Source organism: Muntiacus reevesi, chromosome 5 (assembly GCF_963930625.1).
Source record: "Muntiacus reevesi chromosome 5, mMunRee1.1, whole genome shotgun sequence".
In the NCBI taxonomy this organism is placed as follows: Eukaryota; Metazoa; Chordata; class Mammalia; order Artiodactyla; family Cervidae; genus Muntiacus; species Muntiacus reevesi.
Window position 1 is genome coordinate 89,846,872 of NC_089253.1, and position 12,563 is coordinate 89,859,434.

At 53.1% G+C, this 12,563-nt stretch overlaps 1 protein-coding gene across 2 annotated transcripts in view; it reads left to right on the forward strand.

The window, feature by feature from the left end:
- The window catches only part of CTNNBIP1 (catenin beta interacting protein 1), a 48,571-nt gene extending 38,320 nt beyond the window's left edge, over positions 1 to 10,251 (forward strand). For both annotated transcript variants that reach the window (XM_065936813.1, XM_065936814.1), the window contains one exon: positions 9,593 to 10,251. In XM_065936813.1, coding sequence (XP_065792885.1) covers positions 9,593 to 9,651 — 59 coding nt within the window. In that variant the 3' untranslated portion in view covers positions 9,652 to 10,251. The remainder of the gene's footprint in view (positions 1 to 9,592) is intronic.
- The last annotated feature ends 2,312 nt before the right edge of the window (positions 10,252 to 12,563 follow it).

Consider the following 12,563-nt stretch of genomic DNA (forward strand, 5'->3'; position numbering starts at 1 on the left):
AAAGATCCCCTGGAGAAGGAAAAGGCTACCTACTGCAGTATTCTTGCCTGGAGAGTTCCATGGACAGAGGAGTCTTGCAGGCTACAGTCCATGGGGTCCTAAAGAGTTGGATACAACTGAGTGACTAATGCTGAAGGATGCGCAGGAGTGCATGTGGACAGACAAGGAGAAGGATGGCACAGACCGAGGGAGTCCTGGAGCCTGCCCAGCCTGGGGCAAGTGTCCCCCAAGGGGCGAGTATGAGTGGTAAGTGACTGGAAAGGCAAACAGGTGCGGAACAGAGTAAATTCTGGAGATGAGGCCACGGGGGTTTCCAGGACCTGAGGGGTGGGATGGCCAGGCCAGTGGCTGTCCATCTAGGGTGAGCGCTGGGGAAAGGTCACAGGGCAGATGCTGGGGCAGAGAGACACCCAGAAGGTCACAGCAGTGTCCTGTGAGCAAGTGGGGGTGGGCTTGGAGGCAAGGCTGTGTGGACGGGGCTCCTGGACTGAGCAGCTACAGTGGAGGGGCAGGCAGGGGCCCCCCAAGTGGGCAGTGTGTGGGATCCTCCAGGAGCAGACAGGGGTTAGGTTAGAACCCAGGTGTAAGGAGGGAGCCGATTTGGGGATTGGGTGTGGGTGAGGACCCCCAGGGAAAGCAGGCAGAGGGAGGGGATGTGGAACCCTGTGAGCATAGCACCCTGGCCAGCAGGGGGCACAGGGGAGCTCAGAAAGGAGGAGAGGATCAGCGGGCTCACCATCAGGGTCCCCAGGGTTCCTAATTAATGTCAGTGGTGACTTTTCCCGAAACAGTGTCTGTGGATCCTGGCTGAAGAAGGCAGATTGCTGAGGGCCGGGAGTACATGGCGTGGAAGCAGCACAGGTTGGATGAGAAGGGACAGCAGCTCAGGGGTGGGGACCATTTGTAGCGTTGAGTTCTCAGAATGTGGGCCACAGACCGCTGCACCTGAATCACAGAGGGCACTTACTGAAAACATACAGATGCCTGGGCCCCACCCCAGCCCTGCCGGATTAGCCTGGACATCTGCATTTGAAGCAAGGCCCCAGGCGGTTGTGATGCCCTCCAGAATTTGAGAATATGCTGGGACTCTGGGTGAAGACCTGGCCCTTCCCCTGGAGGGACCCCCCCACCCCTTCCAGATTCTGTCCCTTCACACAACTCTCTGTAGTCTAGGAGAGATTCCATCGCAGGAGCTAAGACTTGATAAGGGGCACCTCACCTTGGAAAAAAGACCCTGACGCTGGGAAGATTGAAGGCAGGAGGAGAAGGGGACGACAGAGGGCGAGATGGTTGGATGGCATCACCAACTCAATGGACATGAGTTTGAGTAAACTCTGGGAGTTGGTGATGGACAGGCAAGCCTGGCATGCTGCAGTCCATAGGGTTGCAAAGAGTAGGACAAAACTGAGCGACTGAACAACAATACCTTGGAAAACAGTCCCCAGAGGCAGGATGTATGTGTTGGGCTCAGTGGAATGCAGGAGGGGTGGGTGGCCTGGGGTTCCTGGGTCTAGAGCAGAGCAGGTGTAATAGCACCCCCGGAGTGGGACCCCACCAGGTGCTGTTTGGGATGCTTCATGCTGCAGATGTTATCCGGGTCAGTCTAATGGGGGGACGGGATACGTGTGTTTTGCAGATGAGGAAACCGAGGTGGATATGCAGGGACTAGGCAGGGTTCAGACTCTGGCCCAGGTATCCCTATCCACCTGAGGAGCCTAAGCCTGGGGAGGCCTGCGTTGGCCTATTGGGAGGCCCAGTGCCTCTTCTAGGAGCCCCCTTGCACCTAAGCCCATGTGCCCCGCCTTTTGCAGCCAGGGCACCCGGTGACATGGTTGCCAGCCTAGAGCCCAGAAGGTGTCACCAAGCCTGGAGCCCGCTTGGCTGCTGAGACCGTGGAGGATCTGGGGTGCTGTTCCCATGGCAACCAGTGCCGTGCTATCTCTGGGGAAAAGTCATCCTCTGGGAACTTGGGCAGCAGAGCTGAGAGGCACAGAACCCTGGGCTCCAGGGCTGCAGCTGCTCAGAGAAGCACATGACACCCAGCGGGTCTGGGTCTCTGTGCAGGGAGGTCTAGTCCAGGGTGGGGCCCTGCCTCAGCCCGGTGGACACCTTCGCCCTTGGACGAGTGTCTTGGACCTGTGTTTCCATGAGGGAGCCTTGCTGCCTGGCTGATCTCCCCAGAGCAGGTAGCTGAGCCGTGCTGCTTGAGGTAGCCAGGTAGCCGAGTAGCAGATGCTGGTTGCCATGGATGGCAAGATAGTGACCTCAGGGGACCGAGAGGGAATGCCACAACCCAAGTGACGTGGTCAGAGAAGGGGCAAACAGCAGAATTTGGGATCACCTGGATGCTTTGGAGCCTGTGGCCGTGTGCATGGAGGGATGACCCAGACCTGGCAGTTGTGGTTCCCTGGACAGTTTTGAAGAACTTTTACCAGTTAACTCCCTCTGCAAAGTTAACTTTGCCCAAGTTAACCTCCAGCTGGACTTGGGAGCCTGTGTATGTGCGCTAAGTAGCTTCAGTCATGTCTGACTCTTTGCAGCCCCATGGACTGTAGCCTGCCAGGCTTCTCTGACAGTGGCGATTCTCCAGGCAAGAATACTGGAGTGGGTTGCCATTTCCTCCTCCAGGGAGACTCTGGGGGTTGAGGTTTTATTTCTGAGTTTTCCAGGCCCCGGTCCTTTGCCCTCATTAGGAAGAAGTCAGGAGGTCACGAGATCCCCAGCTCAGAAAGAAGTCGTCCTGGGAGATTCCAGCCAGGGGTGGGTGTGCAGTTTCAGAGTAGCTGGGGGACAGACTTGGAGGTGCCCATGACCCTGGATCAGGGGGTATGGGTGTCCCCACCCATAGCAGATACTGGTGCTGGGCATCCCCCCTTTTCTCTGGTGACATCTGCACAGGGCTGTGTCCTGCACTGGGGGCCCTGGGGCTGGCAGCCTTGGAAGCTGGCCCAGGCTCTTGCACCTTCTGTCAGTTTCTTGGGGAGGGTTTACCCTCAGGGTTCCCACCTCCTGTGAGCGCAGGCTCCTCCTCTGAGCTGGGCTTTAGGAGAGCTACAGCGGAGCAAGCGCTTTGCTGGATGGAGGCTGGAACTGCACGGTTAGCACATCCCAGAAGTCAGGAGGCGCTGTCTATTCCTTCTGCCACCTGGCCTCTCTGTCTCCGCAGGATCCCTCTTGGAGAGGGTCAGGGGTGGTATCTGGAGCCGCCCTCCTGGGCCCTGGGACTAGGCCTGTTCCAGTGAGGGTCTGTGCCTCTCCTGGAAAGGGTTTTCCACTAGGATGTCCCCTGCTGGGTCTGAGAAACAGGCCTTCCGTGCCCTTCCTGCATCCACTGCTTCAGGGCTGCAGTCATCTCCCCTGTTCCTCTTTCAGGCTCTTTTTCACCCCTGGCCTTTCTCTAGACCCGGCTGCTCCTTGCCGGTCTGCCCCACACCCTGCAGAGAGCTGCTCCCCAATGGCAGCACGCTGGTTCCCTTCAGAGAGCCGGGCCGGGCTGGGGCCATGGGTGGCGCTGGTGTGTGGAGCCTGTACTGGGCTTTTGATTCTGTTGGTGTGAATTCACCCTGAGCTTGCAAACAGACCAGTGACCCCATTGTCTGTCCCCCGCCCCCAGCTGGGGGCCGGCTTCCCTTTTCTAAGCTCCTGAATGTTTGTCATTTTTCTCTCCCCAGTCACTTGACTGGACTCCATTAAAGAGGCAGAGCTGAAGTGGGACATGGGATGGAAAGGCCCGCTGGGTGCTCAGCTCTGGTTCAGAGAGCTACGCCCAGCGCCATGGGACTAGGGGGGCATCTGGCAGAGCAGTGGACCTGGGCAGGGGACAGGGTCTGGCCAGGCACCTGCCGGGTGGGCCTTCTGGACTCCACGTTCAGTTTACTCTAGGGCATCCATCCCAGGCCTGCTTCTGTGTGCTTTGCGAGTCCTGGGTCTTGCTTCCATTCTCGTGGGAGAAGGTATATGGGTGCACGCTCTGCCAGGAGTAGCCTCAGTGCTCAGGGTAACTGGGGCAGGACCGGTTATTTCCTTCTCCTCATAGAAAACGACAACGCGTGTCGTGCCGCGTGCGTGGTCTTCCAAGTCTGTACCGGGTCTTCGGTCTGTCTCTGATTCACCAGGTTGTTTCATCTCTCTGAGCTCCTCACCTCTAACGATTCATCCTGTGTCACTGTTTTAGACATTGAGGTCAGGGAAAGCCGGGGCAGGTGACTGTGTACTGACTGGCATGAAGCATGAGAGCTGTGAGATGGACCTGGGAAGAGCACTGAGGCCAGGGAAGGAGCAGCTGCAAAGGCCTGAGGCTCAGGTTCCTGTGCCTGAAGGACAGGCAGGAGCCCCTGTGGCTGGAATGGGGTGAAGGTAGAGGAGGCATATGGAAGGAGGGGAGGAGGCAGCCAGAGGCCCGATTGCATTGGGTCTTGCAGCTACGGGGTGAGTTTGGAGTTTCCCTTGAGTGTGATGAGAAATCGTACAATAAGCCACCTTTGGAGAGTTTTGAACAGAGGAGCAGCAGGAGCTGACTTGTGGTTTTAAGATCTTACTTCTGACTGTTGTGTGGAGAATGGATTGTCAGGGGCTAGAGTGGAGAGATCCAGGGAAAGAGGGTGCAGGGGGCTAGTGAGAGGGGTAGTGGTGGCCTGGACCAGGATGGCAGTCAAGGAATGGTGATGAGTTCAGGATGCATTTTAAAAGTAGAGTCAGCAGGACTGGCTGATGTGTTGTATGTGGAGTGTGTATGAGACAGAAGGAATCAGGAAGACCCCGGGGTTGGAGGTGCCATCGCCTGAGGTGGCGGAGGCTGCAGGTATGCTGGTTTGGGGGCTGCACCATTTGACCTTCCACCAGCAGTGTCTAAGGGTGCCAGTTTCTCCTGAATGCTTGCTATCATCTGTCTTTTGATTCCAGCTGTCCAGTGGCAATATCTCCTGGTGGTTTTGATTTGTATTTCCATAATGAATGATGATATTGGGCATCTTTTCATGCACACGTTGACCATTCACATATCTTCATTGGAAAAATATCTATTTGAAGTCTTTGCCCATTTTAAACATTTGAGTCATTTAACTTTTTACTATTATTGAATTGTGTTATTTATATATTCTTGATATGAATCCCTTACCAGATTTGCAAATATTTTCTCTCATTCTGTAGGTTGTCTTCACTTTTTTTTAATAGTATTTTTTGAAGCATAAAAGCTTTTAACCTTGATAAAGCCCAACTTATACATATATATATATTTTTTTCTTTTGTTAATGGTGCCTTGGTTGTCTTATCTAAGAAACCATTTCCTAACCCAAGACTATGAAGATTTACTCCTGTTTTCTTCTAAGAGTTTTATACTTCAGCTCTTAGAATATTTAGGTCACTGCTTCATTTTGAGTTAATTTTTGTGTATGGCACAAAACAAGGGTTCAGCTTCATCTTTTGCACGTAAGCATATCCAATTGTCTCAGCACCATTTGTTCAATTCTTTCAAATTGAACCCTTGGCACCTTTGTCAAAATTTAATTGACCACTAATGGAAGGGTTTATTTCTGGATTTCCAATTCTGTTCCCTTGATCTATGCCAGTTCTACCCAGACTTGTTTACTGTAGCTTTGTAGTAAGTTTTAAAATTCAAAAGTGTGGGTCCAACCTTGTTCTTTTTTCTCAAGATTATTTTGGCTATCCTGGATGCTTTGCATTCCCATATGAATTTTAGGAGTAGGTTGCCAATTTCTGTAAGAAAGGCAGCTGGGGTTTGATAGAAATTGTTGAATTTCGTCCAGCAGTGTTTTGTTGTGTTTTTTTTTTTTTTTTTTTTTAAGTTTTGGTTGCACTGGGTCTTGGTTGCTGTGTGCAAGCTTTCTCTAGTTCTGAAGAGCAGCAGCTTCTGCTGGAGAGCATGGGCTCTCAACACGCAGCCTTGAGTAGTTGCAGCCCTTGGGCTCAGTAGTTGCAGCTCTCAGGCTCTAGAGCTCGGGCTTGGTAGTTGAGGTGCACGGACATAGTTGCTGCATGTGGGATCTTCCCAGACCAGGGATCAAACCCATGTTCCCTGCATTGGCAGGCAGATTCTTATCCACTGTACCACCAGAGAAGTCCTTAGCAATGTTTTAGACATTGATGTTTTGTTCTTTTTAGAGTTCAAATTTTGTACTCCATTTGTTAAATTTATTCCTAAGGATTTTATTATTTTTGCTGCTACTGTAAATGAAATTATTTTCTTAATTTCATTTTCAAACTATTCATTCCTAGTTTATAGAAATACAAATGATTTTTGGTATATTGACCTTATATCCTGCAACTTTAACTTATTAGTTCTAGTAATCTTTCAGTGGATTCCTTGGGATTTCCTATATGTGAGATCCATATCATCTACAAATACAGTTTTACTTCTTTCTTTCCAATTTGGATGCCTTTTATTTCTTTTTTTTGTCAAATTGCCCTGGATAGAACCTTAAACATAGTATTGAATAAAAGTGGTGAGAGTGGATTTTGTCTACTTGTTCCCAATCTTAAAGGGGGAGAGCTTTCAGTCTTTACCATTAAGTATGATAATAGCTGTGGTTTTTTAGTAGATGCCCTTTATCTGGTTGAAGAAGTTCCCTTTTATTCCTAGTGTGTTGGGTGTTTTTTGTCATGAAGGGGTATTGAATTTTGTCAGATGTGTTTTCTGTGTCTATTCAAATGATTATATAGTTTTTGTTCTTTTTTCTATTGATAAGAGTTATTACATTAAGTGATTTTTGGGTATTGAACCAACCTTGCATTCCTGGGATAATGTCACTTGGTCACAGTATATAATCCTTTTTATATGTTGCTTTCTAGTATTTTATGAGTGTTCTTGCGTACCATAGATGTTATGAATATGTGTATTCATAAGAGATACTGGTCTGTAGTTTTTGTTCCTTGTGATGTCTTCATCTGGTTTTGGCTTTCTTTATCTTTTAATGGGTCAGAGAGTGTGGAACAGGAGAGATTGATCAGCTTTTCCCCTCCCATACTCACTGCATCTGGTGGGGAAGGACAAATAGAAGCTCTGAGCCCACGTCCAGACAGGGTCGGCAAAAGTACCAATGAGATACCAGCCTCGTCTGTAAAATGAGATGGTAAACCTAGCTGATGGCCCAGAGGCGGTGAGCTGGGCCTGCTGGCTTCTCTGTAGTATCTTGCTGTTGTGAGCCCTGCGTTTCCAGGACAGAGCCTCTAAGGAAGGCCCCATCTTCTGGCCTCAAAGGAGAAGGAGGGCTCATGAGGGTCAACTTTGGAGATCCCTCCTGGCTCTAAAGCTCTAAGAACTTGAATCATAATAATGAACTAAGCAGCTCACTCTCCACTCGGTGATGGGCCCCAATTCCGTGGAGAAGAGGAAGGGGAAGGGCCACATCCTCGCCTCACAGCCCACAGGGTCAGGCCCTTGTCGAGTGATGAATGCCAGGCCAACCAGTGTAAGAAAGGTCAGAGGAGGCTCTGGAAGAGCCTGCCCCGCTCTGGGTCCCCAAAGGGAAGCAGGTCCCTGGTGGTGAGCCCTGGAAAACAGTGAGTCCTTTAGGAACAGAACAGAGCTGGGGTGGGCAGTGACCCTCTGGGCCCTTCATGCACCAGCTCCAGCAGCAGAGTGGGAGGCCCTGTAAACAGGAGCCGTGGGTCCCCGGCCCTCTCTGCCCCAGCCAGGGATGGGCTGACCAGCTGGCGGAGCAGCCCTGGCGCAGATGTCTTGTTAGGGAGTTGCTGGAGTCCCTCAGTGACCTTGAGGAGGTGACTTCTTTCTCCGTCTCTCAGAGTGCAGCCCAGGTACACTCATCCTGCAGCCCCTGCGTCTGGGCTCCTCCAAGGAACCAATGGTCATTCCCTCTGCAGACTCACTCTTCCCTCCTGGGATGGCTGGTGCTATTTTTGTGCCTGCAGCTCAGCACAGAGGCCCAAGGTCCCTGCAAGCAGGCCCACGGGACAGGCCAGGAAAGCAGTGAGTGGGCTGCCACTGTGCATTGCCTCTTTTGCTGACAACTCCCCTTTACCGATCTCCCTCCAGCCCCCTCCTGCTTAGCGAGCTGGAGAGTCGGCACTCGGGAAAAGCCAGCATCTGTTAGGTAACCGGCTCAGCTGCCATGCAGGGTATGATGTAATCTTGGATCCTGTGGTTGCTAGGAAAATTCTGCCCGCAGTGATATTGCGTGGTCCGAGGAGCGAGGCGAGTACAGAATGTTCCCGAGAAAACAGGGGAAGGATTGCTAGGGCTTCCCAAGCACAGGAACCCAGAGAAGTTGGATGACCCGAGCTCCTTTCTAGAAGCTTGTTCCCCTTGGCGGAAATAGAGGTTGTGCTGGTAGCAGCAGAACATCAAGTCAGGTGGGGTTGTGCGGCACAGTGACTCCCCTTGGCAGCGGCACCTTGGTGCTCTGGTGCCAAACTGCAGACACTTGTCTGTCATGTGACATCCTTCTGGAGGGGCCCTCCTCCTGCAGCACCAGGGCTGGGCGCCTCCTCCTCCACTCCTTCCGGCAGGACAGTTAGGAAAGAGGCAGGAGGAAGCTGCCTTGGGAAGTGGCAACTCCCTGCAGCTTAGAAGGAGCTGACCCATGCCATGCCCTGGGGGGCGGGCAGTGGTGGAGTCCTGCCCTCTCTCCAGTTTCCTGTGCCAGCAGCTCTACCAGGCATCGCTCCCCCCCGCCCCCCACCTCCCGTTCAGTGGCCCCACACCCCCTTGTGTTGCTGTTCCAACCCTCCCCTCCCAGGGAGAATTCCTCCAGCAGAACAGAAGTAGGTTTGAAGGGCCACAGGCAATTGACTGCTCTTTAACGTTCAGGGCATGACCAAGAACCTAGGTTTAGAAAAAAGGGGAGAGACGTGGCAGGACCCAGGCACAGGAGGCAGAGCGGGACCTGCAGGTGACCTCACCTGCCCCACAGAGCCTGTGCTCAGTCCTTCCTCCGCAGCAGCTTCCGGGGGGAGGCAGGTCAGCATTCCAGGCTCTCCCCCACCTCCCTCCTGCCTTTTCTGGCTGCAAGTCAGAGCCTGTCTCAGGGAAAACAAGACAAAGGAAGTGGTTTCATGAGACCCTGGACCAGAATCCTCAAATCAGCCATGAAAAATAGCAATAGAAAGATTATGGCCATTATTTGTCTCTGTAGGAGCCAGGCTGGAAATGGGCCTGGCTGTGCTCCTTTGAGAAGGTGATGGGGTTTGGACAAAGAGGAATGACTGCTAGAAATCAGGAGGGAGATCCTCCCAAAGGATGGAGACCAGAGTCTTAAGAAGGAAGAGGGCGTTTCCCAAGGGCCCCTGGCTTTGGTGACCTTGGAGCAAGGGTCACCAGCAGAGAGAGCCCTGCTCAGGACAGCAGCCTGGGTTCTTGTCCTGCTCCCCGCTCTTGGAGGTGTAGCCTAGAGTGAGCCTCTAAGCTTCACCCTGGCAACCTGCTGCCCAGGCCGGGCAGCTGGGTTGCTGGTGAATCCTGGCCAGGCTGTAGGGGAGGCTCAAGAGGGGCAGTGGGCTTCCCAAGAAGCACTTTGTTCTCAAAAAGCACCCCTCCTGGGAGGACTGACGCCGCATGGGGGCTGCAGCCCAGCACCAGAGGCCCATCCAGCAGCGGTTCTCTCCCCATGGTCTGCAGGTGCGGAGGACGTAGTGATGGCGTTTTCCAGGTCGGAGACGGAGGACCGGAGGCAGTAGCTGCAACCCCGGTGGAACACCCTGGAAGCTGGCCAAGGCCAGGAGATCTGTGTGGACCTCACCGCTGAGTGACAGAGGGTCATCTCCCCTCCCCCTGGCTCCCCACCCCACCCCACCCTGTCCCGCCCCAGGGCCACTCAGCATCCTCGGGGGAGACACCAATGGTGTGGTCACGATTGGCTTAAAGGGACGGACTCATGATTGGCTGCAGGAAGAAACCTTTTTATTTTTAAATCTTGACCAATGGAAACCTTTTTATTTTTATTTTCTGACTATTATTTTAAAAAAAGAAAAAAAATTTGCGCCTCGGGTGTATGGCTTCCCAAGAAGCTCTCCGAGCTCTGGTGCTTTATTTGGGTCACTCTTTAGGAACATGACAGGTCCGATTGGCGGCTTAAACTGGAAAAGGATTTGATTGGCTGGCTAATGGGAACCTTTTTTTTTCTTCTTTGATTGGCTGCAGGTGTTAGGCTGATCACAACAGCTCCTCTCTTGAATGTCGAAAACAGGGTTTGGGACATTGGTTGTTATATTTGACTTGAAAAAAAGAAAGAAAGAAACCAAGTGCGCTTTGCAATATTTATTACACAAAGAGCCTGCTGCTGTTTTCACGTGTTTTGTGTTTGCCTTCTATTGGTTTAGGCGTGTTTCGTTTTCCGTTGGCTCACCCATGACTTCTGCCACCATGGGCCACCCACCAGCCCTTTGGTGGGTAGGCCCTCTCCAGTGAGGTGGGGGGGGGGGGGTCCACCTGGAGAGTGCATTTGCATTAATGACCACACCTGGCTTCATCAGCAAGGGGACCTTCCCCTTCAGGACCCCAAGCAGGATCCACAGCTGGAAAACAGAGCCCCCAAGGTTGTCCTGAATGAGCAGCCCAGAGCCTAGAGGAGACCATTCACCAGGATCACTTCCACGAGTTGGCAACCAGCCAGCCTCCCTCAGTGAGGATGGAATCGCTCACTTGCACCGTCCGGGCCCCTCCAGCCTGCCTTCACTGAGCAGGGAGCCTCTTTCCCTTCAGTCATCATTCCCTCTATAGCCACCTTCCTGAGATCTCATCTGGGCAGGAGCTGCTCTCAGCCCTAAGACTCCAAAACGTAGCAGAGGTCTCTGCCTGGGAGCCCAGAACCCACACCAAGGCCTCAGTTTGGCTTACAAGGCCCAGGAGGCCTTTGGCTTCAACCACCCCGCTCCCCCACCATTGCCCCCAGGCTCCTCCCTCAGTTGTGTGCTGCCAGGGCAGTGGGTCCTGACCAGCCCCCAGAGGCCTCTCTTCCAAGGCTGTGCCCTTCACTTCAGAAGACTGTCTCCCCATGGCAGCTTGGAAGGAACAGTGTCATTGTTTATTTATAAAGTGCCCTCTGGGACAGCCAGCTGGGCCTTCATGAACAAGTCCCACCAGACTGGCCCTCCACCCTGGCCCCCAGAAACACACTACAGAGCACTGAATGGTCTTTGAAGGGCTGCAGGAACCCCAGGTCTTCCCAGCTGCCCTCCTCCTCCCCTGAAGGTGGCTGTCCTGCTTCCTGCATCTCTCACTGGAGGGGAGTGTGGGTGAGGAGTTGAGAAGGATGCGGGCCTGGGGAGGGGAAGTCTCCACCCCTACCCCACACACCCCCACCCTTGGAGGGCATAGACAGCTGAGGCCTGCTTCTTGCCCCAGAGACCCAGAGCCAGGAGAAGACACTCAGAGCCAGATTTCCCCTTCTCAGGGCTCAGGGCGGTCATGGAGCATGGGAGCCAAATGCTTGCATGCCAGGGCCCAGGCCTGGGAGCCCCATGTCTATTCATGATGCACTCTGAGCTTCCTCTGAGCCTCGCCCCAGACGAAGACTCGAGTGTCACAACCTAGACACCCATGTCCTCCTGCACACACAGGCCCCCGGCACTGGCTAGCTGACCGTTAACCTGAAAAGTTGATTGATCCCCCAGGGGACAAGGACTGTGGGCACCCCGGCCGGGGCCCAAGAACATCTTCTTTCAGAGGGGCAGTGTGTGGACGCACATGTATGTGAATGTACACACACAGACTCACACACATACTCTCTCACTCCCAGCTCTGTGGCCCGCAACTCCGACTGACCACCTGGGGAAAGGTGAGTTTTTGATCAGTCACCCCACCACCACCCAGGGTTGTAACGTCTGTCATCAGGCATCAGTTTTGATGCTGCTGGCCACCCCCTCTTCTAGTACCTGCGGCTCCCATAAAGGTGTGTTCCTCTCCTTGTCAAGTTCACGGGCCTCCCTCTTGTAATGACAGTGGCCCTGACCTATCTCATCTCCTGAAGAAGAGAAGTGAAAATGTTGCTGTGGATTCGTATCTCTACAAATATTTCTGCTGGAGAAAACAATTAACAATAAAGATTTTTAATAGTTGGGCGTGTGAACTGATTTCCCCACGTCACATGGACTCTGCTGCTGGGGCCCATCCCCGCCAAGGGAGTGAAAGTACCATGTTTGCTGGTTGGATTGTCTATGGTCTCGAGTAGAGCTCGGGGTTTGGAAGAATTCCAGATCTCCCCAGCCCAGCTGACACATCTATAGGAGGGTGAGCCCCCTTTTTGACCTGGTGGTTCCAAGTTTTTTCCTGGTTGGGCTGAGGTCACAGCCATCTTCAGACGTGAGCTCCCCATTCAGCAGACACTGAGCACCCCCTCCATTCTAGACACCCCAGCATCCTGTGTAATGGCAGTAATCTTAGAAATACTCATAACAGGGTTCAGTCCTGCTCCTGGATGATCCCACATGCCTCCGAGCAGCTGAGCCCGTGCACCAACAACTACTGAGCCTGTGCTCTCGACCCCTTGCTCTGCAGCAAGAGAAGCCACTGCAATGAGAAGCCCGAGCACCGCAACTAGAGAGTGGCCCCTGCTTACCACAACTGGAGAAAACCTGCCTGCAGCAACAAA